Source organism: Macaca mulatta, chromosome 6 (assembly GCF_049350105.2).
Source record: "Macaca mulatta isolate MMU2019108-1 chromosome 6, T2T-MMU8v2.0, whole genome shotgun sequence".
NCBI lineage: Eukaryota > Metazoa > Chordata > Mammalia > Primates > Cercopithecidae > Macaca > Macaca mulatta.
This window is the reverse complement of record NC_133411.1, coordinates 166,670,500-166,698,066: the sequence shown is the minus strand read 5'-3', so window position 1 is coordinate 166,698,066 and position 27,567 is coordinate 166,670,500. Positions and strand designations below refer to the sequence as shown.

The 27,567-nt window shown below is 36.3% G+C and overlaps 1 protein-coding gene and 1 non-coding gene across 5 annotated transcripts in view; one reads left to right on the top strand and one right to left on the bottom strand.

Annotated features, from left to right (window-relative positions):
- CLINT1 (clathrin interactor 1) overlaps positions 1 to 27,347 on the top strand; it is a 72,904-nt gene extending 45,557 nt beyond the window's left edge. For 2 of the 4 annotated variants that reach the window (XM_015141330.3, XM_077937385.1), the window contains 8 exons: positions 467 to 631; positions 4,465 to 4,642; positions 8,109 to 8,355; positions 10,165 to 10,234; positions 19,181 to 19,255; positions 21,604 to 21,896; positions 24,118 to 24,268; positions 25,648 to 27,347. In XM_015141330.3, the coding sequence (XP_014996816.3) occupies positions 467 to 631; positions 4,465 to 4,642; positions 8,109 to 8,355; positions 10,165 to 10,234; positions 19,181 to 19,255; positions 21,604 to 21,896; positions 24,118 to 24,268; positions 25,648 to 25,994 (1,526 nt within the window). In that variant the 3' untranslated portion in view covers positions 25,995 to 27,347. Of the gene's footprint in view, positions 1 to 466; positions 632 to 4,464; positions 4,643 to 8,108; positions 8,356 to 10,164; positions 10,235 to 19,180; positions 19,256 to 21,603; positions 21,897 to 24,063; positions 24,269 to 25,647 lie in introns of all 4 variants that reach the window. The other 2 variants (XM_015141327.3, XM_077937384.1) reach the window with 1 other exon arrangement.
- On the bottom strand, positions 5,069 to 5,175 carry LOC114679084 (U6 spliceosomal RNA). Its single transcript, XR_003730771.1, has one exon. It is a non-coding gene; the product is annotated as a U6 spliceosomal RNA (small nuclear RNA).
- Positions 27,348 to 27,567: the final 220 nt, after the last annotated feature.

Genomic DNA, 27,567 nt, shown 5'->3' with positions numbered 1-27,567 from the left:
CTACACTAAAACCTGATAATTAGTGTTCCAGACTTGTACTGGAGAAACCAAGACATTTGTATGCTTTTCAGTTATTAACATGCTAAAGTGATTCTTCCTTTGGTTTGTTTTCTTAAAATATGATAGAAAAACACAATAGCACTTATGGATATGTCTATTTTGTGTGGTCATCATCAGTAATCCTTTTTAGTGAATCTTTAATTGACCTTGCATAGTACCGTTATCTGTGGTCCTTTTTAGTTCATCTTTACATGCTCTTATAAGCCAAAATTCCATTTTAGAACTTAAAATTTGCTGAGGAGGAAATGACAGAGTTAAATAGCACAACTTGCTTCTTTTTATTGTTTTTTAAATATTGAAGTTGGTTTCTTATATTGAAGTTTTTGTGTCTGTTTTTTTATCTTAAAGAGCTTGATACATATTAAGTGAATTCTTAGGTTTTGCTTCTCTCTTACCATCCTCTTAGATGAGCATGGCAAGGATCAAGGTATAAATATTCGACAGAAGGTGAAGGAATTGGTTGAATTTGCCCAGGATGACGATAGACTTCGTGAAGAGCGAAAGAAAGCAAAGAAGAACAAAGACAAGTATGTTGGGGTTTCCTCAGACAGTGTTGGAGGATTCAGATACAGTGAGTATCAAAGACAAGCTGACACCTAAGCATCAGCTTAACTTCTTGAGTATATTTTAAGAATCAGTGAAATACCAAAGACCAAAATGCTAATTTTCTTTTCTAGGAATACATAGAATACTAAAATACACACAGTACTAATTTTGGCTTCTACTATCACATGAATCTTCCTATTTTTTAACTTGTGGGTTTGGCAATAGGATTTTAACCGTTAATGGCTAATTAAATGACTGCGTACTTTGTGGTGACATACAGAGATTAAAACAGATGTATACCCTTCCCTCTTAGGATTACCATTCTTTTAAAAAGAAGGGGGAAGAAAGTTTCTATAACTTAGATTTTAGAGTATAAAAATATAAAGTTTGATCAGGAGATTCATCTTTCTAATTTGAAACCCCAATCTAGCTGTATTTTTGGCCCAAACCAGATAAGCTTCCTGTCAGTCATTCCAGCCTCAGTCTCTCTTTCCTTATTTAAGCATTGCATAATTTGACATATAAAAGATGACTGACAGTACTCTCAGATTTTCATCTAGGCCTATTGCTTTGTTTATTCTTCCCAATACATTTAAGAGCAGCTAGAACATTCATCTTTCATGTTTATTTTTAATGTAATAATGTAGTTTCTCTAAAATAGGGCATAGGTGCTTGAAGCAGATACACAAAATCAGAACTGTCTTTCACGGCATGTCCCTTTGGACTTGTTCTGTCTTCTGTGAGCTCTGACAATCTCTTGGTCATTTTGTGTGTATGCAGACAGGCCAGTGCTTGTATCTTAGCAGCTGTTCACTGAGGCTCTCCAGCTCCTCCCAACCATATATGTTTATATTTGGATTATATTGAGGTCTCGTATCTCCTTCAGTGGAACCAAGTAAAAATCTTAACATATAAAATATACTTACTAATTTGTTCCTCTGCTTTCCGCTCTCAAAAAATACTGCATTTAGTTAGCTGTTTAAGGATGTTTCTAACAGCAGAAAAATTCCCTTTTTTATATTGAAACATCATATGCAAGTCAGGTTTTTCTTTTTCTTTCTTTTTTTTTTTGATAGGGCTAATTCATAGGCAGTGCCACCAGAGTCAGCCACAAGTCAGTTTTTGAATTGGGCGAAAGTATTTCTCCTAAAGCATATAAATAATGTTTTGGAGTTTCTATTTGGGGAAGTCTGAAGTTTTTGGATTATTTACCCAAGTAGTAATTTTATTCTTTAGCTTTTTGAAAGTAGTTATAGCAACTTAATGTGTTTTTAATAGAAATTGCTATTTGAAACTTATTTCCACACTATTCTTGCTTGTATCTTTCTTTTTGCCAGTATGATATATAATTATATCAGCTAAACTTAGAAAATTGAATACGTTTTCAAACTCAAGTCACAATGCACTAACTGCAGTATCTGTATTAAAGGTAGAGTTGGATATCCTGTGTGTTTGCATCACATTCTTTTGCTAAGTTATTGTTCATGGTTTATATTATTCAGACTTAACTAATCACTATTAGCAGTTTTGTGTTTTTTCTTTTCTTTTTTTTTCTTTTTGAGACGGAGTCTCGCTCTGTCGTCCAGGCTGGAATGCAGTGGCACCATTTCAGCTCACTGCAAGCTCTGCCTCCCAGGTTCACACCATTCTCCTGCCTCAGCCTCCCGAGTAGCTGGGACTACAGGCACCCACCACCACGCCCAGCTAATTTTTTGTATTTTTAATAGAGATGGGGTTTCACCATGTTGGCCAGGATGGTCTCGATCTCCTGACCTTGTGATCCTCCCGCCTCAGCCTCCCAAAGTGCTGGGATTATAGGCGTGAGCAACTGTGCCCGACCTGTCTTCCTTCCTTCTTTCCTTCCTTCCTTCCTTCCTTCCTTCCTTCCTTCCTTCCTTCCTTTCCTCTCTCTCTCCTTCTCTTTCTTTCTCTCTCTCTCCCTCCCTCCCTCCCTCCTGTCCTTCCTTCCTTCCTTCCTTCCTTCCTTCCTTCCTTCCTTCCTTCCTTCCTTCCTTCCTTCCTTCCTTCCTTCCTTCCTTCCTTCCTTCCTTCCTTCCTTCCTTCCTTCCCTCCCTCCCTCCCTCCCTCCCTCCCTCCCTCCCTCCCTCCCTCCCTCCCTCCCTCCCTTTCTTTCTTCTCGCTCTGTCACCCAGGCTGGAGTGCAGTGGTGCAATCTCAGCTCACTGCAACCTCCGCCTCCCAGGTTCAAGTGATTCTCCTGCCTCATCCTCCTGAGAAGCTGGGACTACAGGCGGGAGCCACCATGCCTTGCCAATTTTTGTATTTTTAGTAGAGACAGGGTTTCGCCATGTCAGCCAGGCTGGTCTCAAACTCCTGACTTCAAGTGATCCGCCCACCTCAGCCTCCCAAAGTGCTGGGATTAGAGGCGTGAGCCACCATGTCCGGCCAGTTTTGTGTTTTTTCATTCTGACGTTAGATAATGTCTTGCCAGTATCCAGTATCTTTAGCACTAATTCAGTATGATACTGACCATGCTAATCAGTTTGGTTTTCATCCACTTCCATTTTTTGCGCAAATGTGTTTCTTTCCAAAGTCTGGTTCATCACACTGTTGTTGAAATGTACATACACATGGTTGGAAAATCACTTATTTTTAAAAAATCATCCTGTTTTAAATTTTGTCTAGAAAACTTCATTTTGTCGTGTTTTCTTTAAGTTGGTGGTCACTTCCAGATTCAGTAAATATGTTAAAATCCTTAAACACTTACAGAAAATTTTAGCCTTGCAATTTTAGCAGGCAATTCAGCAGAATGATTTTGTTCAATCTCCAAAGGCTGTGTATCGTATCCTTTTAGATCCTATAAGCAAAAGTTCAACACAAAAGCTTCATTAGCCACTTTTCAGTTATTTTGTTGTTCCTCATTGTCCTTCTTTTCTTCCAACCTGCCTTAATTTTGAATGTTTTCTTTTTTTAAAAAACCTCGCGTGCTCTCTGTACCTTCTACTCTTGCTTCTTAAGTTGAATTTGGACATGGAAATAAAAGAATTTCATTTTGTGTCCGTAATTCCTATGTCTCCTTCAGGGCCCTAAGGGCAAGGACTAAAACAAATCTTGACATTTTGGGTGTTTTGTTTACTGCCAGGATCTATTCTCTGCATTCGCAAATTCACACAGAGGCTCTAGGTTTCGCCAGTCTCTGCATATGTTTGGAATGGATGTTTGAATTGGTTGACACTGTTCTGAACTACTGTTTGAGCATACTTCCTGATTCTAGCGTGTGTAGTTTTTGGTAGTTAGAGTAATCCTTTCTTTGTACGGTAATGACGGAATGCTTTCCCATCCTTTGAAAATTCATTGACTTATTATTTTAGTTTGATACTGAGGAATGACAGTTATTGAGACCGTTTAGCTTACTGGGACATGTGGCATTCAGAGTGGAGTTCCCTCAGATTGTATTTTTTAAGACACTGTTGCTATCCAATACTTTTCTGAAAATTGGGAAACCATTAAGGGACAGGAATAAAATATAACATATTAAGTGGCTTTTGTAAAAACAGAAAGATTTTCATTTCTCTTTTGCTTATATAGCTTGTGTTGGTTTTGTGTTTTCCACTGCTCCTTTCAGTAGCCTTTAAGAATTTCCTGATATGCCGTGCTGTGCATTAAGGTTGTGTAAGTATTCATAAACAAAAGCTTTTGAATCTGCATTCCTGCCACTTAATGACTGGCATTACATGCTATGCCTTGCTGTAATTGTGTTGATTCAGCACTATGGGAGCTTTCTGTTTTCCTTTGAAAATGATTTTATTATGAGGAAAAGCCTGAGAAATAAGGACTTGTAGATACCTTTTGAATTTAATGTCCTTAGAGTTGCTTGTTTTTTAATGCTCTATATAGGTGAAAGATATGATCCTGAGCCCAAATCAAAATGGGATGAGGAGTGGGATAAAAACAAGAGTGCTTTTCCATTCAGTGATAAATTAGGTGAGCTGAGTGATAAAATTGGAAGCACAATTGATGACACCATCAGCAAGTTCCGGAGGAAAGATAGAGAAGACTCTCCAGAAAGATGCAGGTATTTTAACACTTTGTCTCCCAGGTCTCTTAGAAAGAGTCCTAAATTTATGCCACTGGGTTTTTGGTTTTTTGTTGGTTTTGTTTGGGGTATTAACATTATCTGAAATTGGGCCTTTTTTTTTTTTTTTAAATAGACTTCATTTGTTTTTAGAGCAATTTAAGCTCACAGAAAAATTGTGCATAAAGTACAGAGAGTTGCCATATGCCCATTTCCCCTTCATAACAGGTTCTGTGAACATCTTGCATTACTATGGTGCATTTGTTGACAATTGAAAAGTCAGTATTGATACACTTATTAACTAAAGTCTGTAGTTTACATTGGGGTTTCCTATATTGTACACTTCTATGGGTTTTGACAAATGCATAATATTTCTCATTACTGTGTCTTATAGAATAGTTTCACTGCCCTAAATATGCCCTGTGCAGAAATGTGGAACAAGTCTTAAATGTGCAAGTCATCCTTGCACAGGGGGCTTGCTAATCTTCCCTGTATTGTTCTGGTTTTAGTATGTGTGCTGCCGAAGCAAGCGCTGTGTAACTATTTTTAAGATGCTAGGTTATACACTACTTGCAATTAGTATTGACATACTTTCCATGTTGCCAGTGTCTACTTATTTTTGAAGTTGATCCTGTGTATTTTTATTCAGGCTGGTAGTCTTCCCTTGGATATTTTTTCCCCAGTAAAAACTTGTATAGATTATTTTGCATTTGGACCTTAGATGATCCAGGGACCTAAGATGTTGAGGGATAATGAAGTTTATATATTAAGTTTAATTAAACATAAGTTAAAGGATTTGAAATTTAGTGCTTCCTTGACATTTCATTATGATTCTGTGTCAGTGTGTACCAGAAAAACAATCCAAATGGATTTTGAACTGGTTTTTGAGAGCAGATCTGTATTTTTATAAACTACATTTTCTGATGGTAGGGCATTCGTATTTCATTTTACATGGAACAATACTTTGAACTTTGCAGCAGTCCCTTTTGTTCTTACCTACCAATATAGTTATAAACCAACTTTTCTGACAATATAAAGGGTAATGCATATAGCACTTAATTTACAAAGCAAATTTTACTTTGTAAATTTGACCCTTATCATTTGTGCCTCACAATATCTACTAGAGTAGCATAAGAATTTTGCCTTTATTGTTTATAAGTAAAACCTAAGATCCAGTCACACTGTGTGGAATTGCCTAAGTAACACAGTTAGTGATGGAACCAAGCCTTCAAGTGAGTTCTCGTAACTAAATACCATCTCTTTTTTTTTTACCTTGTGCCAAAAATCTTAATAATTCAGAATTAGGGATCATTAAAAAGAGACCCAAACAAAAATACAATCTAATTAGTGTATTTTTAGGATATTTTCCTATCTTTTAAATCCCTGGAATGTCTCTTCAGGAAATACCAACAGAATAATGACCATAATTTCAATAATGTTTTCCAAACCAAGCCAAAACTTATACAGGCCACAAAAACATTAATGAAGAAAACAACTCCATATATTTGAAATGGGCACCATTTCCCTCCCAATGTTTAGTGTTTATAATTATCATATGCATACTTTTTCAGTATAAAAAAGCTAGATATATAGTTGTAAAATAGTTTTATTCAAAGTGCTAAAAATAAGTTCTGGCTCTTCAAAGATCACATTCCAGTTTTTCAAACAGTCTTGAAAAAGAGGCATTCCAGGGCAGGCTCAGTTCCATCACTAACTGTGTTACTTTAGGCAGGTCCACACAGTCTGATTGGGTCTTAGATTTTACTTATAAACAATAAGGCTGTGTAGGCTGGTTAGAAATCTGTGTGGGTTCTGTATTGTTACTTTCTCTCCTTTGCCCTTCTATCCTTAGTTTTTTTCTTTCTTTGTCTCCCTTCTTTTATTTCTGTTTCTCCCATGATTTTTATTTTTTATGTTGCCTCTAAGGATCTCCTAGAGCTTCTAAATCTTTAATGAGTATTTAGGTTTAAAAGAGTGAAAATGCAGGGAACATGATTTATCATGATAATGATAGGACACACCAGGAACTTTTGATCTTAAAGTATGTGTGAAAGAAGAGTAGATTTTTTGACAAAGTTGCATGTGACCTCAATCTCAATGGCATGTCACCTGAATTTCATACTCACTGGTTCACTATTACATTCAGGAATTCTTGAACATTGATCAGATACGGAGCTTCCATTTATTTCATTGTGTGCTAGTCAGATTTATATTTTCAACTTGTAAACAAATTATTTTGCACTGAAATAAAATTGGGCACCAAAAAAGTAAGAAATTTCAGTTTTACGACTGATGGGAATCTTCAGGTCATTTGTTGTTGAGAAATTAGTAAGGGCTTTTGAATGCGTATCAGAACTTGTAGGTTCCTATTTAACCTCTTTGCTCTGTGTGGGAAGTCATTCTTGTTGATCTTTGATTTATACAAGTTCCAAGTTGGTTTATATTTAAGTTGCTGTGGTTCAGTCTGAGGTAAATTGTATCAGCAGTAGTCATAGTTTAAAGGAGAATTTTAAATATTATATTCCAGGATATTTGTAAATTAAACCACCTGCTCTAAAATTAAGTAGTATAGGTAATGGAACATGTGTCAAGTAATTTTTTTCTCTCTTTCTGTCTCCTACTTACGTCATAAAAAAACCCAATGACTTGTTCCTGGAGAACAAATTAGGGCTGATATTTTCATTCCTAGCATATGAAAAACCCAGCCTTTACTCTTTAGTTTTTAAAATCTTTTTCACTATTAAAAAGGAAAGAAAATTTTTTTGAATGTGGCTGAAGGATAATTATCTTTAAAATATTTTAAATATAGTTGTTTTCTATAAAGCATTTTCTATAGTTATGTAAAAGTTTGATCTCCTGATACCATAGTAAAATAGCACAGTTGTAAAGTGCATTCCCTTATATTTTCATGCATTTACAGATGAGAGTTTAATTATTTGAATTAAGACGTATGACTTTTTTTAGCATCCATTGAAATTTTAATATTATGTACATATATTAGTCTTTGAGAGTTGATGCAGAATTGTGTTATAAAAGTGGAACTATAGCTATTTGCACACAATCCATGTCAAGAAAATAATCATCAAATTCAAGTGTTTGAACTCTCAGGGTCTTATCGTGGATTCTGATACCATATCCTGCTATTTTATTTTTAAATTAAGCTTAAATCTGTAATAAAAACTTGAGTTATTTTGACATTTTTTATTTATGCACATTTATGTAAATACTTTTTTGTAGCAGTGTTTTAGACTTATATAGGATATTCTCTGTGTTCCCACTTCCCCTCCCCAGCACACACATATCATTATTCAGACAGCTTAGATAACATTCTGTTGATCCCTGTCAAATAGTCAAAGTTTGAAATTTTGGAGTTACTGCATTTGAAATTCTTTAGCTCAAATCACTAAGGGACCCATTTTAAAATAATCCCATCTTATTATTTTGCTTCATTTTTAATATCTTTTAGCGACAGCGATGAGGAAAAGAAAGCGAGAAGAGGCAGATCTCCCAAAGGTGAATTCAAAGATGAAGAGGAGACTGTGACGACAAAGCATATTCATATCACACAGGCCACAGAGACCACCACAACCAGACACAAGCGCACAGCAAATCCTTCCAAAACCATTGATCTTGGAGCAGCAGCACATTACACAGGGGACAAAGCAAGTCCAGATCAGAATGCTTCAACCCACACACCTCAGTCTTCAGTTAAGGTGGGAATGGCGGTAGTTTACACATTATACATGGTTTTATTTTTATAAACTGCTCTTAGAATTTCTGCATTAGTAGGCTTGGGCATTTCTAGGCAATCATATTAATTATATATTATCTGGCATGTATTACCCAGAGACATTAATAATAAGAAATCTCTTTGAGGGAAGAAACCTGTCCAATTGCTGAATAATTGTCTGGTTACTTTCTATGAAAGTAGATATGGCACTTTTGGTACATTTGGGGAAGGTTGTGAATCAGAATGTAGTGCATCTGTTCCCTTCTAGACAACACTGGTTACCAACCACAAGTAGATTCGCTAAAGAAAACATTGAAAGTATTTGGAAGTTTTAAGAAATGACAAACAAGGGAGTAAGAAGAGATATATAGGAGCAAATTATCTCATTTTAATGTAGAAACATTGCCTATAAAGGGAGGTGTGTTTGCCTCACAGTCATTACTGATTGGCACCAGAAGAAGCACTGCCTCTTGTACCATCTTCGTTTGTTTTTATTTACCATAGACATGAAATCCACCTGCTAGGCCAAACCCTAGTCTTTTCAGCAGAAATCTGCCAAAGGGGGATATTTGCCTCAAAAGACTAAATTATTGTTTTTATCACTTTCCCCCACTACTGTTTCCCCAGTTTGTGTCTTTGCAAGAGAAATAACTACAAGCTGGGAAAAACAATTTTCTAATGTATCCAGCAAATTGTAGGTGACTCTAAAAATAAAACCAGGCCTACTTAGTTGCAATAACAAATACTGTGTCAGCTTTTGCCAGATATCTGTATAATTTTTTTAATAATAGATTGAGACTTTTATCGCGTATCTTAAAGGATTTTAAATAACAGTTTGTAGTATAGCCTGAATATATGACACTGTGCAATAAATATTTTATATTTGTAGTACAAGCTTCTTTTTTGTTTTCATTTACCCTTCTCCCCCACCAAAATGTCTAGAAGGTTGAAGTTACTCAATTCATTTGAATCTCTTTTTAAAGGTGTTTTGGAATCACAGTATATAGTATTTTAATCTTCCACGTTCAGATCAACATGCCTAGGATCTTAGTGTTTCCCCATTGCCTAATAATTGAGTTCTAATTTAGCATGTATGTATCAAACATACAGGACATAGGTATTTTGGTATCAGGGTGCTTATTAGCTCTGTGGAGAAGACAAAAATAGTATTACAGGTATAGGCCTCACAGTTTAGTTTGGGAACTAAATATGAAACAGATTCCAGAATATATCAGATAACATAGAATTACACTAACTTGTGTGACACACAAACAATAAGTATTGCTAAGATTCATAGAAATTTAGAGCTGTTTAGGATCTTGACCTCTAATCAAGTGGATCTCAAGCCTTGGAATTATCTAGAGAGCTTTCTTGTAAACAGGCCAAGGTCTTGGCCTTTTTATTTTATACCTGGGCAATTATGACTCAATATATTGTATGGGACTGGTACATATGCTAGGGTATTTTTTTTTTTTTTAATGAACTGATACATAGCATTAAGATTTGAGTGGGATCTGGCACTTACGTTTTCCACAGTGAAATGCAGTCAGAAAAGTGAGGTAGGAAACAAAGTGTCGATGTTAAGAGACTTTTCACTGCTGGGAATGGAGTTACTTAAAGGTGCTTACTGCCTCTCCATAAGGATTCAGGGTCACTACTCTTTCTACAGAAAACCCTACCCTTACTAAGCTAATTACAGGTATTTATGTCTAAATTGAGAATTAGAGATGGATAGAGCTGATTTTAGAAAAACAATCTTTTCTAAGCTCCTGAGTTATGTGTGTGTTTTCAGACTTCAGTGCCTAGCAGCAAGTCATCTGGTGACCTTGTTGATCTGTTTGATGGCACCAGCCAGTCAGCAGGTAAGCTTCTACATTGGCCTTTTCTTTTTGGTAACCTTGGTTCGAGAGTCATTTTTTAAAATGCCAAATAAAAGATAGATTGAAAAATGAAATTATTTATTTGCATTGGGTTCATTTTTTATGTGAAATTAGTCTTGAGCATTACTTGGAATTATTGTGTTGTTACTTTTGCTTATCTTTTTATATGTACACCCATTTCTCTAAGTTATCCCTAATTTATACCTTTTTCTGACTGACCCTTAGACTAGCAAAACTTTATTTGTGGTCAATACTTATTGGTGGTTAGTAATAGTATCCTCAATTCATTATCATACTTACATTTTAATGACTCCTCATAACCTGATGTAGTGCATCTTCCCTAATTAATAATAAATAATATTTCAAGGCATCATGTACTTTTCTGAAATTTTTCATCAAAGATTTTGGAATCTGTAGTTTCCATTTTTACTTTTTTAAGATTAACTTGGAGAAACAAAAAAATTGCATTTAAGCTGTTGCCTTTACTTTCTTTATAAGCAAAATGTACTGCTCTGCACATTTTACCATCTTTCCCTAAATTTTAATTGCGGCTGCCTTGGGCATGCCTAGAGATCATTTAACTTTTTATTCTTTTAATTCAACAAATATTTGTTGAACCAGACACTGATCTGAGTGCTTGTAAATGTTAAAACAGATTAGTTGTTCTCATGCAAAGGTCAAGTGGAGAAAATAATTATTAATCAGTTACAAATAGTTATCTAGTGATAAACAATGGCAAGTGCTTTAGTCAGAGGAATGACATTCTCTGAAAGTATGTAACTACCAAACATATTTAAAGAGGGCGGCTAGGCACGGTGGCTCAAGCCTGTAATCCCAGCACTTTGGGAGGCCGAGGCGGGTGGATCACCTGAGATCAGAGTTCAAGACCAGTCTGGCCAACATGGTGAAACCCATCTCTACTAAAAATACAAAAATTAGCCGGGCATGTGGCAGGCACCTGTAATCCCAGCTACTTGGGAGGCTGAGGCAGGAGAATTGCTTGAACCCGGGAGGCGGATGTTGCAGTGAGCAGAGATCACGCCATTGCATTCCAGCCTGGGTGACAACCGCGAAAAGCTCCATCTCAAAAAAAAAAAAAAAGAGGGATACAGCAAAAGAACTGTTTACCTTGAATTCTCATAGATGGGAAATCATCAATCCCATCTATGGTTTGGGATTTCTTCAGTTTGATTTCTAGTATGTGCTAGATTTTGAGTCATTTCTGATCAGTTGTTTTCAAGAAAATTGGTATTTTTAGGGTTGCATTGGATGATTATGGAGTTTTAATGAACTATTGTGTGACATGTCAGAACAGCTTAACAAATACAACTTCTGTTTAAAGACAGTCTTTTCCAAGCCTAAGTTCATTTGGCATTAAAATGTAGACAGTAAGATTGGAGTATGACTAATGTGCAAAGTAAATTTATTATTCCCAGTTGTGTGTAATGATTTTTCAAAGCCGAATTGTGGCTCTGCACAGTGGCTCACACCTGTAATCCCAGCACTTTGGGAGACTGAGGCAGGCAGATCGCCTGAGGTCAGGAGTTTGAGACCAGCATGGCCTACATGGTGAAATCCTGTCTCTACTAAAACTACAAAAATTAGCTGGGCGTGGTGATGGGCACCTGTAATCCCAGCTACTCAGGAGACTAAGGCAGGAGAATCGCTTGAACCTGGGAGGTGGAGTTTGCAGTGAGCTGAGATCATGCCACTGCATTCCAGCTAGGGCGACAGAGCAAGACTCTGTCTCAAAAAAAAAAAAAAAAAAAAAAACTTTAAATTAACATTTAAGTGTAAGTCTATGATGGAAATTACTTTTCATTGATAGTTTAGTATAATTAATATAATATAAAGCCCACTGTTATTTCCTCCTCCTCACATACTATGTTAAAATTATTGGATTAGGCATGAACTTTATTCAAGCAATTCTCCTGCCTCAGCCTCTCGAGTAGCTGGGTTTACAGTCACCTGCCACCGTGCCTGGCTAATTTTTGTATATTTAGTAGCATTTCACCGTGTTGGCCAGGCTGGTCTCGAACTCCTGACCTCAGATGATCTGCCTGCCTCAGCCTCCCGAAGTGCTGAGATTACAGGCGTGAGCCACTGCACCCGGCCCAGATATCTGGTTTGACCCTTCCCCTCCCCTCCCATCCCCACAACCTCTGCCTCCCAGGTTCAAGCGATTCTCCTGCCTCAGCCTCCTGAGTAGCGCAATTACAGGCATGCGCCACCACGCCTGGCTGATTTTTGTATTTTTAGTAGAGACAGGGTTTCTCCATATTGGCCAGCCTAGTCTCGAACTCCTGACCTCAGGTGATCCACCTGTTTCAGCCTCCCAAAGTGCTGGGATTACAGGCATGAGCCCCTGCGCCCGGCTGGCCTACTTTCTGAAATTCTTCAATTCCCTTTCCCTTTTTTCTGTAACTGCCAACTGTTCCTAAAATTATTCTTTAAATTTGATTGGACTGTAATGCCCAAGGTTACAGACAGCTACATTAGTCGTTTAACAATTTATGTGATATATTTTTATATGTTTAAGATTTGAACTGTAGAATTAACTGGTAGTTAGCATATAATACAGATATAGTGTCACAGAATATCAACTATTTTGGACTTCCTGGTGTGAAATATTTAAAGGGCCCCTTTCATGCATCTGTAGAAAGTTTTAATGGAGCAATCAGAGAAGAATTAACTAGGAAGGTCAGATGTGTGGATATAACTTTTCCTCCCTGACATCAAGATTGCTTTGAACAGAGAGAATTATTAAATACCAACATGCTTCCTTTACTTGGCAAGGAACCTTTGAGTGGTTTTTCTTCTCTACTGCAAACAGTAGTTTGACTAATTAAATAGAAGTAGCAATTAATATTAATATAGTAACTGAGAAAGTTTGAATGAAATCTAGAAGGTTTCTTGCCTTTATTTTGTCTTAATAAAAAGCAACTAATAAGATTAATATTAGAAGGATTTTTAAAAATTAAAGTTATCTCCTATTTGAAACCATACGTTTAACCAGTTTGTGCAGTTCCCTCTTAAATCACTACATAAATTTAGTTACTCCCAATCTCTATTTAAATATTTTAATAATATCTTTTAAATTGAATTCAGCAGTGAAAGGAAATTGGACATTAAATCTTTAGCACTTACACATGAGAAGGTATAAGAATCTACCATATTAACATTGGTATTTGGTATGTCATTTGGGTGTCATTTACCAGATGTGCCCATATTTATAATAGTACCATCAGGCGAGTAATGTGGGCACTAACTGTAAAGCTAAGCAGATATGGCATCTGTACCACTCACCAGATAAATATATCCTCTGAGAAAATGCTTAGATTTTCCTGTGTGTGTCTGTGTGTGTGATTACATGTTCTCAGCATTCTCAAAAGTATATATGGTAAAATCATTGTAGAATATCTTACCAAGTTTAAAAATATATATGTAAAACCTAACTATCAAGATTTACTTGAGACTATCTTATATCTCAATAAATGTCCCATTGTGGTGATATTTTTTAAGAATCTGTACTCAAATAGTGTTTCAGTGGCTTTTACATAAAGTACCTTTCTAAGTAAACATTTTAAGAAATGAAAAATAATTTAAATTATAGTCATGGACTGCATAGTATGTGACCATGGTTCCATATACAATACTATATTTCTACCATACCTTTCTTATGTTTAGATGTATGAAAACTTTCTATTGTGTTATAGTTGCCTACAGTATCCAGTATAGTGACATGATGTACAGATTTGAAGTCAAGGAGTGATAGGCTATACCTTATAACCTAGGTATGTAGTAGGCTAAGTAGGTTTGTGTAAGTACACTCTATGATGTTTGCACAATGACAAAATTGCCTAATGCCCTAATGCAGTCTGTCATTAAGAAATGTGTGACTATATTTAGAAAATAAGCCAATTGGAAATAGAATGCCAAAAACTGTGCCATTTCTTTTTTTAGTTGATCTCACCTCTTTAAAAAGAAGTCCAACTTGTCCCTTTTGTCCTTTTGTAATTAAGAAATTTAGGTCTTGATTAACATACTGTTACACAAGATATTTCTAGTACAATAAATGAGGTTGAAGAGAAAATTCAGCATAATCAATACAGATAGAACTTAAATGACTTGCAGTATGTCTTGATTTTTTTTAAGTTAAAAAGAAACATTTGAAAGGATTAAGGTATATCAAATCCAAAATGTGTATTACATTTACATTTGAACCAGCTACTTTGTACCCAGTAATCACTAGTTAGTTGAAGACATTTACATGAACATGTAAATACTCACCTTGTTCCACTCTTAGTACACCAACTTATCATTTGGGTAGGTGTTGTCTCTGGTTTTAAACTAAGTTTACTGAAAATAAAATTTTTTCAGTATATTCTCTTTTTCACTGATTATCAAAAGTAATGCATGCTCAATTTGGTGGAAAACAAGTGATTTGCCATAATTTAGACACATCAAGTATTAATCTGCTGAATATCTTTTTAAAATACATTTTCTACATATTCCATGAATGTAGTTACTTAAGCATTTATTATGTGGCCGATCTTTTTCAGGCTTTTAGATATGACTTCATTTGTTTGGATTTTTCTGGGTTTTATTCATTTCTTTATGTATGTTGATAAACTGCTTTTCACCTAAGATCTCACGACCATTTTCTTATGATAGTTGGTATTCTTTTATAATGCTTTTCATTGCTTTATAATCTTACATTGGGTGGCTGTATTATAATTTAGCCAGTTAGTCCCTTGTTTTCTAGACGTTCTTTTTTTATTTTTCCAAAATTTTGTAGCACAATAGCATCTTTTAAAGCTTTTTCAGTTTGGTAAGAGAAAACAATATTTCATTTTATTTTGCATTGATGATTGAGTTTGAACACTTCATATTTTTATAGGCCAGTTGTTACTATCTATTCATGTTCTTTGTTTGTTAGGAGTATTCATCCTTATTGATATTCTAAAATGTGCATTATAGATAATAACTCTTTGTCATGTATTTACATATTTTATTGTACTTTGCCATTGCTTTGATGTTGTATGTATTAGAATTCTTCATGCAAAAGTTTGTCTTAATGTGATCTAGATTAAATTTTTTTGTCAAAGAAAATTTCCATTTGTCGTTTAAGTACTGTCTAGTTTAGCTGTATTTTCTTGTTCACAATATTGCTTTGGGAAATAACATGTTCCCAGCTGGTGACTGTAAATAACCTCCTTGCTGCCCTGAAAAGGCAGATGGAAATGGCTCATTTATAATGACAGTTCTCATGTGGGAATCTTGAAGGATAGCACTTGTTGTGAAAATCAGCAGTCTTCCACATGCAGCAATTTTTGGTAGAGTCTTATTTATATTCCTTTAGAATATAAATTTAGATAGAAGTTATCTGGGAAAATGCTTAAGTATAGAAAATGAATGTGGAATTTGGTATGAGTATCATACATATAGATATGGATAGTCCTAGGAGAGAGAAACATTTTCTAAATAAAGAGATTTTTAATTTTTGAGACAGTTTTCAAAGTTGAAGATCACATTTCTTTTTTTTTTTTTTCTTTTTTTTTTTTTTTTGAGACAGAGTCTCGCTCTGTCGCCCAGGCTGGAGTGCAGTGGCCAGATCTCAGCTCACTGCAAGCTCTGCCTCCCGGGTTTACACCATTCTCCTGCCTCAGCCTCCCGAGTAGCTGGGACTACAGGCACCCGCCACCGCGCCCGGCTAGTTTTTTGTATTTTTTAGTAGAGATGGGGTTTCACCATGTTAGCCAGGATGGTCTTGATCTCCTGACCTCGTGATCCACCCGTCTCGGCCTCCCAAAGTGCGGGGATTACAGGCTTGAGCCACTGCGCCCGGCCGAAGATCACATTTCTTAAAGTACCAGTAAAAGCATAGTATGTGGCACTTTAAAAGATTAGAGAGAAAAAACATTTTCGGAGAAAGACAACTTCTATTTGTAAAATAGTTACATGCATCTTTCCATTCTTTGCTCTCAGTATTCTTAAGCTACTCATGTTGAAATCAAAATCCCTGTAATATGGATGGAGAGGAATACTATTTGCGATAGATAAGTTATGAACATCATATAATTTCTGTTTTGGTGATAGAAGGAGGATAATTATCTGAATTACTAAATACAGGATATGTCAAAAATAACATTTCTTACCAGTTTGAAGTTGTGATCTACAGCTTTTATCCTCAGCGTCTATTTTCTTTGTAGCCTAGACTGAATAAGATTTGAAAATTCCTAACACCGCCAGGCACGGTGGTTCATCCCTGTAATCCCAGCACTTTGGGAGGCTGAGGCAGGCAGATCACCTGAGGTCGGGAGCTCGAGACCAGCCTGGCGAACATGGCAAAACCCCATCTCTATTAAAAATAAAAAAAATTAACTGGGCATGGTGGCGGGCGCCTGTAATCCCAGCTACTTGGGAGGCAGAGGGTGGAGAATCGCTTGAACCTGGGAGGCGGAGGTTGCAGTGAGCTGAGAGCGTGCCATTGCACTCTAGCCTGGATGACAAGAGTGGAACTCCGTCTCAAAAAAGAAAAAAAGAAAAGAAAATCCCTAACTCCTAACTTGTTTGGTATAGTAAGTTATATATTGATGTTTATTTACTGCTTAAATGAAGCAAATTAAAATAATCTTTAATTTTTAAATCCCTTAATGTTGTATTAATTGATTGATTATCATTCTGTTACCCAACAGTATACTTGACCAATGTTTTTAACATGAAGGAACTTTACAGAAAACAAACTTATGAATATTAAGCAGCAACTGTTTGAAGCATTCATTTACTTGCTAGATTTTATTAATATGTGTGCTTGTTTAAATGGTTTAAACATATAACTCATTGAACTTTTGTGTTCCTTGTCACATTTTATCACAATGTTTGTAACTTTAAGGAAGAGAAAACCAGATCACTGTGATACTCCCTTTTAGATGAAGTAAAAATTAGACTAAGCTGTAGTGTTGATAGAATTGAAGCACCTTCACTTTGGTTGGCATTAGTCAACTGGTGAGGGAGGATATATATATATGTGTGTGTGTATGAGCATGTACATCTGTGCTGAAGCAATGAGGAATTAGTTATGCCTGCTGATAGTTACCTACAGTAAATGTGCATTAAACAGAAATACCAAGTACACACATATCAGAAACTGATTTGTTCCTTTTATTACTGTTGGCCATATATTAGGAAGGGGAGATGGTTCTAGTTTAATTAACCCAGTTGAGTGTAGCAGATGGGGCAGAATGTCTTGCAGCGATAAGACAATTCAGAAATGGCACCAGATGTTGGAAGCTGTCCCTGGTGGTGTTTGAGTGCAGCCCAGATGTTCCAGTCCCACCTGGCTAGTTTCTAAGCACTGCAGGCTAAGCAGCTGTGATGTAACCTATATAATGTTCACATAACACTAAAAGCACCATAATTGAACTGCTGTAGACAGTTGTGACTATTAAGAGGTGAAATCTTTAAGGACAGACAAAAGTAAGGACAACTATTTAAAGTTTCAGATATTGGGCTATTTCACTACCTAAACTGAGAAAAAAAGGAGTATTACTTTAAATAATGTTATAATTGAAATTATAGGTAAAAGTAAATATTCTTACCCATGTAGTATTTACAAATATAATTTTATGTCAGAATGTAATGTTACGCACACAGAGGTTGATTTGCAGACTCATAATTTGGGTCTTACCCTTTTAAAAACACCTATCTAGAGGTAGCAAAAAAGCTATTTTTTTTTCCATGCATTAAAATTACAAAACACAAGTATTTACTCTTTTATGGAGTAAACACTACGGGGGGAAAACATCCACCAAAACTATTGTATTGATATTTCTCCCTCTCTCTGCTTAAAATAATTTTTTTGTTTTGTTTTGTTTTTTGTTTTTTTGAGTCAGTGTCTCACTGTGTCACCCAGTCTGGAGTGCAGCAATCTCAGCTCACTGCAGCCGCTGCCTCCTGGGCTCAAGCAATCCTCCCACCTCAGCCTCCTGAGTAGCTGGGGCTACAAGCACGTGCCATCATGCTCAATTTAATATTTTAAGGTTTTGTAGAGATGAGGTCTCACTATATTGCCCAGGCTGATCTCTCAACTCCTGGGCTCAAGCAATTCCCCCGCCTCATCGTCCCAAAGTGCTGGGATTTACAGACATGAGCCACCACACCAGACTCTAAAATGATTTTATACAAGTGGACTTTATCTTTCTAACTTTTTATTTTTAAAAATTCCAAATGTACAGAAAATTTGCCCCATTTTCTTTATCTCTCTCTCTGGTTCTTTTTTATTTGTTTGTTTTGTACTGTTTGTTTCATCCGTATCATTTGAGAGGAAGTCGCAATCATGACATTTTGCCCCTAAAATACTTCAACCTATATTTCTTTACAAGGACATTCTCCTTTACGATCGTGATATAATCATACTTGGGATTTAACATTAAAACAGTATTAATGCTAATATACAGACCACATTCAGATTTCCCCAGTGTCTCAATTCTGTCATTTCAGGATAGCAATTAGAAAAAAAATTCGGGGTCCAATCAAAGATCCTGCATTTTATTTACTTGTTTTGTGAATATCTTATTCCCCAGCAGCATTTTACTCAGGTTTTAGAATCCATCGAAGACTCTTATAAAGAGCATAATTGGCTGGATAAGTTGTATTCTTTCCACATTATGCTCATGAAATATTAGATAATTTTAACCACAGATACAGTGTCATTTATCTTACTAGATACGGGACTGAGGAACAGAAAAGAGTCTGTGGTAGCTCATAGGGAACATAGTGACATGAAAATCTAGGTCAACAGACTAGCTTTTATGAGGCATCTGGGCCTCTAATATTAGGTACTTTTTGTGGCACTAAAATGGCCTCCAGAAATTATTTACAATTGTTCTCTAGTTCTAACAGTTTTACCTTTTTCTTAACTTCTAGGAGGATCAGCTGATTTATTCGGAGGATTTGCTGACTTTGGCTCAGCTGCTGCATCAGGCAGTTTCCCTTCCCAAGGTATGATTCTATTTGATTGGCCAGAAGTCTGGGGTGGTAAAAAGGTTATTAAAAACAACTCCCATTCCCCCCAAGTCAGCTTCTTTCTGTCATTTTTCTACTTGTAGTATTCATAATTCATAATTCCTAAAGAACTTATTCACAAGGTGTTTTATTGGGCAGATGCCTTAAATGTGCCAAATGAATTATTTTGGTCATAGACTACTCCAGTACATCTAAAGAAAATTGCCCGTATTCATAGGTGACTCTTGTTCAGCTTTTTTGAAAGGGAAAGGAGGATGTGAGTATCTCTAACTAATCTCATTTTGTTTAATAGCAGCAAGAATATCATGGTTTATGTTTAGTTTAGCTTACGATTTTCATGAATGAAAGTTAGGGACATGGGGATCAGACCAACTATCTTACTGAAATGTATTCCTTTTTTAATTTAGATATGTTAAAAGTATTTATGTGAAAAATAACCGAACTTCGTTTTGACATACCCTAAAATCTGGTTAGGTTTGTGAGGAGTTAGGAAAAAAGATACATAGCTTGTAAAATGGTTTGGGGTTATTTTGACAACTTATTTTTGTAAATTCCAAGTATTTTCCAGAAACTAGAATTGTTGAGTGATTTTCTGCTTCATTTTTAAAGTGTGATTATGCCCTCTAAGGGTTGACGCCTTACTTTAGGCAAACCAAAGTGGAAGGTAAACATTACCCTTATTTTACAGCTTCCCTGTCTAATTCTCAAAGTTTTTAGGTATATAAAGTTGCCTACTTTGCAAATAATTTGAATATGTTAATGTTGCCTAAGTGATACATCTCTTCATCTGTATGCATGTGATTAATATGACCTGACCACCATTATGCAGGGGGCTGAAACCATTGCAACAATGATTAATCATTTCTGAACAATACATGCCCCACTAGAAATCTTTTCCTCCCGTGATTAATCATTTCAGATATGAAGTTTTCAGGTGGGGCAACACATTTTGCCCCAGTTTCCATTCATATTCTGCATTATAGATCAAACAAATAGAAAATCAGCATAAAGTTTACATTGATCCAACAGCCTTACTTAGTTTAAATTGTTTAATATCTAGAACTAATTGTAAAACTCTTAATGCGGTCTCTTTAAACAAAATAAAAAAAGACGATCAAAGACATGTATTAGTAAAACCCTGAGGTAAAGAATATTAGTCCAATTCTTACATTAAATTGTTAGTAGAACTTGTAGTTTCTAAGTGAATTATTTTCTCTTTCAAGGGTGCTTACATTTTAATGTGGTAATGGAAGAATGTATTTTTAAAGACTTCACATTATTATTCTCTTGATATTTAGCATAATGAGACATGATATTGTAGTGGTTGGTCACTTTTTAGGCTAGACAAAATGTATTTCCAAGTTGTAAATGAACATGGAGTGCAAAGAGATGGTGTTAATTAACTTGGAAGGTACATACTTACTATTTGCTTTCAGATGACAGTTTTTATGTAGCTCTTTCTTCACCTTTTGCTTTTTCAAATTCCATTTATTCATATTTATTTGTTCCTTTCAATATAAGAATTGATTAGAAGTTAATTGATAAGACTATAGCGATTAAGAGTATGGATTTTAGGCATTCAACCTTACACTTGCAAAGTATAGTGATAGGGTTTTGCTTGTTTCTGGCTTGGTTGTGTTTTTTAATATTACATGAGTTTTCTTCCTCTCTTTTATTGTAAATAAACAGTCCCAGTTGAAGCAGGCAATGTGCTAAGGTTATAGCCCTTGTGTTGTCAGTAGAAGTATGGCCAAATAAGTGAGAAATTCTTTTTTTTTCTTAGACAGAGTCTTGCTCTGTCACCCAGGCTGGAGTGCAGTGGCACAATCACTGCAGCCTCCACCTCCTGGGTTCAACCAATTCTCGTGCCTGAGCCTCCCGAGTAGCTGGGACTACAGGCGCGTGTCACAATTCTCAGCTAATTTTTTTGTATTTTTAGTAGATACTGGGTTTCACCGCACTAGCCAGGATGGTCTCAATCTCCTGACCTTGTGATCTACCTGCTTGGCCTCCCAAAGTCCTAGGATTACAGGCGTGAGCCACCAGGCCTGGCCATTTTTTTTGTGGTAAATTCAGTATGTCACCTATAGAGCTGCCAAGAGATGGATTTTCCTTTATATTTGGAAGGATTTTTTTTTCTTTGCCACCTTGTTAACTCTCGTGTAATATTCATGAGGAAGAATACTGTCCAGATGGAGATGGTACCTGCAGATGTTAATCTGGGTGGACTCAGATCAGCTCTAATTTGTTTCATTTCATAGATTGTTATATTCGTTCTGTGCATTTCATGAAGTTTCTTATCCTTAGAGTTATTTCTGTCTTAGTAACAGCAGCAAGTGGGAATGGAGACTTTGGTGACTGGAGTGCCTTCAACCAAGCCCCATCAGGCCCTGTTGCTTCCAGTGGCGAGTTCTTTGGCAGTGCCTCACAGCCAGCGGTAGAACTCGTTAGTGGCTCACAATCAGCTCTAGGCCCACCTCCTGCTGCCTCGAATTCTTCAGACCTGTTTGATCTTATGGGCTCATCCCAGGCAACCATGACATCTTCCCAGAGTATGAATTTCTCTATGATGAGCACTAATACTGTGGGACTTGGTTTGCCTATGTCAAGATCACAGGTAAGTTGTCTGGTTCCCTTGGAAGTTGTTACTTATCATCTTTGAGATGCTCTAACTCATCTAATAATAGATGAGTGTAAAACAGAAAAATAGGCAAGTCCTTTTTATGTGTATGAATACGTGTCTGTGTGTGTATATATATATATATACACACATGCATCTGCACATTTCATTTACCTTAAACTCTTTCCCCTAGCATAGTCATTTGCATTCTGGAAGGCAAGACCTTCTCCCCCATCTTGTAGTCACTGTAAAGCCAAGCATGGTGCCTTTGTACAGAGGAGGAACATGGCAAAAATTTATTCTTATAACAAATTGGTATTTGATAGTTTTTTTAAATTGTCTTTAAGAAAAAGAAATAGGCCAGGCGCAGTGGTTCACCCCTGTAATCCCAGCACTTTGGAAGGCTGAGGTGGGTGGATCACGAGGTCGGGAGATCAAGACCATCCTGGCTAACACAGCAAAACCCCGTCTCTACTAAAAATACAAAAAATTAGCCAGGTGTGGTGGCGGGCACCTGTAGTCCCAGCCACTCAGGAGGCTGAGTCAGGAGAATGGCGTGAACCTGGGAGGCAGAGCTTGCATTGAGCCAAGATCGCACCACTGCACTTCAGCCTGGGTGACAGAGTGAGACTCTGTCTCATTTTAAAAAAAAAAAAAAAAAAAAGGAAAAGACATAGAGATATTGTTTCACTCATGGCAAGTATCTGCTTAGTAAAATTTCTGGTCATGTCCCTAAAGAAATATCACTGATTGGTTGTAAATAATCAGTGCTAATATGGAAAATTATTCTGTCAAATGGTGAATGTTCTTCCCAATTCTGGACCTGCTGTACATTATGTAAGTGTTTTATAGGCTCATCTTTCAACTTTCATTTTCATAAAGAAAACTAAAATGGGAGCTTCTTAATTCACTATTTTATTTATAGTTAAATCCAAATTACCTAGTACTAGCTTAGAATTCAAACAAGTGCAGGCTTGGAAAAAATGTGTCTGAGTGGTACCAGGAACTTGCTATTTTTGACTCAAACTATTGATAATATGTGTTTATGATGCTAATTACTCATTTTAATGTGTAGATTCTTGTCTTTGGGGTATTAGGATGAAGGAAAAGAAGAAAGAAGCAGAAAGGTGACTGCTCTGTGTGTAACAGAAATAAGACCTAATGTATGAGTTAAGCATAAAGCCAGTCTACTTTATTTGCAGTCTTAATTGTAACTGTCATAATTCTTTGCATTGGTACATTTTTAATTATTCTTCCTCTTCTTGTTCCTTTTTTCTGTCCTTTTCACAGTTATCCTCAGTAACCATTAGGAACCTCTGCTTCTTTCTCCTGAATTTCTTCTTTCTCCTACATTGGTCCATATACATCAAGTTCATTTAGTGTTGCTCACTTTAGGTAGTAAAAGTATACACAGAGCAGGGAAAGTCAGTCAGGATATGTGAAATATAAATTGCTTTTTCACGGTTTTGCCTTATATCCTTGTATAATGTGAGATGTCATATCCTGAATTCTCTGTTTTGTTGTGTTGTTTTGAAACAGAGTCTCACTCTGTCGCCCAGGCTGGAGTGCAGTGGCACGATCTCTGCTCACTGCAACCTCCACCTCCTCGGTTCAAGCGATTCTCCTGCCTTAGCCTCCCAAGTAACTGGGACTACAGGCGTGTGCCACCATGCCTGGCTAATTTTGTATTTTTAGTAGAGATGGGGTTTCATCCTGTTGGCCACGCTGGTCTTGAACTTCTGACCTCAGGTGATCCGCCCACCTTAGTCTCCCAAAGTGCTGGGATTACAGGCATAAATCACCGCGCCTGGCCTCTGAATTCTGTTTTGAAAGGATAAATTTCCACTTGTGTATCTCCTTAAAGCTATACTAACCTAAAGTTGGTAGTTCCCCTGGGCATTTGCCAGGAATGGTGGCTTCTAGACTTTGAGTGTTGGGAGAATAATTGTTAGTGTAGGTAAATTGTTGGTTTTATCCACCTCAAATCTGATTGGGACTTCAGAGGAACCTCTTTGGGAAGCTAATGATTCAGGGTATTGAAAGCATTAGGATAGAACATTTGTGGTTCTCTTTGTTTCAGAAGTGTATTGTTGTGATTAAATTGCCATCTGATAATTTTTATAGAACAGATGCTTAATTTTTAGAGCATTTTTCTATTTTCCAGCCTTTGCAAAATGTTAGCACAGTGCTGCAGAAGCCTAATCCTCTCTATAATCAGAATACAGATATGGTCCAGAAATCAGTCAGCAAAACCTTGCCCTCCACTTGGTCTGACCCCAGTGTAAACATCAGCTTAGACAACTTACTACCTGGCATGCAGCCTTCCAAACCCCAGCAGCCGTCACTGAATACAATGATTCAGCAACAGAGTAAGTTACCTTAAGACGTCCCACTTCTTTGTGTACTTGCAGTCTTTTGCCTTAATGCCAGGACTACTACAAACTATGAAATAAAAATACATCACATAAATTGTAACTAACAGCTAACCAAATGCCTGTTCACTTAAGATATTTTCACATAATATTTACTGGATATTCCTCCTGGCACATTGAATTACTTTATATTCTATTTTTGGCCTGATAACATTTATTGTATTGTGGAGAGTTTTGAGGACCTGTTCACTAAAACAAAAATTTGCTATACAGATTTTTTAAAAAATATATAGGCAAATATGATGGACAAACAAAAATCGTCTGATTCTGCCATTGAGGGGTAATCACCATTCATACATATTTCTATCTTTTCTTTTTTCTTTTTTTTTGAGATGGAGTTTTGCTCTGTCGCCTAGACTGGAGTGCAGTGGCGCAATCTTGGCTCACTGCAGCGTCCACCTCCCAGCTTTAAGCGATTCCTTGCTTCAGCCTTCTGAGCAGCCAGGATTACAGGACATGTGCCACCACACCCAGCTAATTTTTGTATTTTTAGTAGAGACAGGGTTTCACCATGTTGGCCGGGCTGGTCTTGAACTCTTGACCTCAAGTGATCCACCTGCCTTGGCCTCCCAAAGTGCTGGGGTTACAGGTGTGAGGCACCACACCCAGCCGCTTTCCATCTTTTCTAAGCATATTTTTAATACTTAGGATCATTCTCTCTATGTTGGTTTGTTTCTTGCTGTTCTTATTCAACATTAAGTCATCATTTTCCCTGTGTGGAGTAATATTCTTAGGAAAAATGATTGTTAGCGCTTGATAGTTATCATATTAGTGTATGATTTCCCTTGCTAATTATTTCAGTTTCCAGCTATTTGTTATTATAAATCAAGATTTTATATAAATCTTCATACTTTGGTTTTTTTCCTTAATAGAATGTTCTAAAAATAAGTCAATGTATATAAACTTTTAAAATATTTTTGTATAAATCTTCATACTTCTGATTTTTTTAATAGAATGTTCTAAAAATAGAATATGTCAAAGGATATAAACTTTTTTAAAATTTTTGATACACACTAGTTCTTGACAACTTGTTAAGTAGGATTTAACAGTAGGTTTTGTAGGAATGTTTTTAAGTTGGCTGTTTTTCCCCAGTCTACTCTTACTGTTTCTACATCTCTGGGGAACCAGAGCCAATAGTCACTGAATATATTTCTCAAGAGGAACCAGTGCAGAGTAATTGACTTCTAATAAAATCACTGTAAAGGAATTTTAATGGGGCTAAAGAAGTACAGATGCTCAAGAAGTTATTAGTTCTCTGCTCTGTGAACCTAAGAATTTATTGTGGTAAAGTTCTTCTGTCTGTTTTCTTCCGGTAGATATGCAGCAGCCTATGAATGTGATGACTCAAAGTTTTGGAGCCGTGAACCTCAGTTCTCCATCGAACATGCTTCCTGTCCGACCCCAAACTAACACTTTGATAGGGGGACCCATGCCTATGAGCATGCCCAATGTGGTGACTGGCCCCATGGGAATGGCCCCTCTTGGAAATACTCCAATGATGAACCAGAGCATGATGGGCATGAACATGAACATAGGGATGTCCGCTGCTGGGATGGGCCTGACGGGCACAATGGGAATGGGCATGCCCAACATAGCCATGACTCCTGGAACTGTGCAACCCAAGCAAGATGCCTTTGCAAATTTCGCCAATTTTAGCAAATAAGAGATTGTAAAAGAAGCAGATTGAATGAAGAATTTTTAGCTGTGGAGATAGGTGATGTCGGGATGGAAAATGCTAATCAACTACCCTTTCTTTTATCAATTAATTAAAATCTACATAAAGAACCAAAAAGGCTGTTTTATAAAAGTGAAATATCCAGTATTTCAGAGGGCCAGGCAAGAGCACTTCAGATGAGGCAGTCAGAATCATTTTTTTTCCAGTGAGGATAGACCACAAGTGGGTGGTGAGGCCATTGAAAGCCTTTATCAACTGAGGAGCCCATTTAACAGCATAATTTGTGGGAAGATTGGAATAGGGCTGAATAAATGTGTTTGAATCTCTAATTTTATACTTTCTTTTCCTGAGGAACTTGATTTTTCTGTCCCTGGATCGCCTTGTCATAATTGGGTCTGTTCCTTTTACTACCACTCTTGAGTCCATATATGAAATCATTAAAGTTGGATGATCAGTTTTTTATAAAAATATATATTTTTGTCCAAAAAAGGCATACATATGTGATTATGGCTAAATCAAAGGTAACTGGAATGTATATACTTTTGCTAATGTTCCAGCAACACTGCTATTATACTATCCAAATTTTTATTGTAACGAAACCTCTTTAAGCAATTGGTGATCGCTATGGGACTTTTCCCACGTCTTCTGCTGTAATTATCCTGTGCAGAACTAGGAAAAATTTTTTTTCAGGACTGCTCTATGGTTTCCTTTAAAAGAAAAAAAACTTCTGTTTGTTTTTAGTCGTCATTATTTACAATTTGCAGTGATTAACTTGGCAAGGCTTCCTTCCGTGTTTATCCCTGTAGCCATCATCTAAGTCAGGACCACTCAAAAGAGAAAAATATTTATTTTTTTGGGGGGGTGTCTGAAAAGGTAAAAATCCATTAAAACCTTAAGTTAAATATAAATGTTACAACTCAAATGTTTGCTTTTAGATTTTATACAGTATTTGTTTCGTTTTGGTTTTGAGTGTATATAATACAGCATTAGCAGTATGGTTCCAGTAGAAGAGTTAAATATATATTATTAAAGGAGACCTGTAGCAGTCAAAGATTTTATTGATTTAACGACAAAGGAAATTAATTAAAATGTTTTCATTTTTCTGCTGTAATTCTGCATTAAGCTCACATGAAAATCATGATTCTAGAGTTTGGAATGCAAAATTAATTGTTTTACCCTCAAGCTGGGAATATTTTTCAAAATAAATACTATAATATAGATATCAAATTATTGCCTCCCCATGTTATGTTGAAAATTTTTTTATTAAATTGATAAAACTTTATTTCCATTATATTCATAATGTTCTGTTATACATAACATTAAAATGTTCATTAAAATCAATGTTGAACTGCTTTTTCTTTTATTCTGTTAGACATTTGAGACCATTGTATAATTTGGGCAAAGTAATTTTTATAAATAATTTAAAATTATTTAATGACTTCTCTATTCTTTCCTATCAGAGTCTACTGTTAGGAATTAAAAATGAAGCAGCAAAGATATCCTGACCTGCTCCATTCTTGCTAATGTTCCATCTACAACATTTCTAATTAGGCAGAAATTC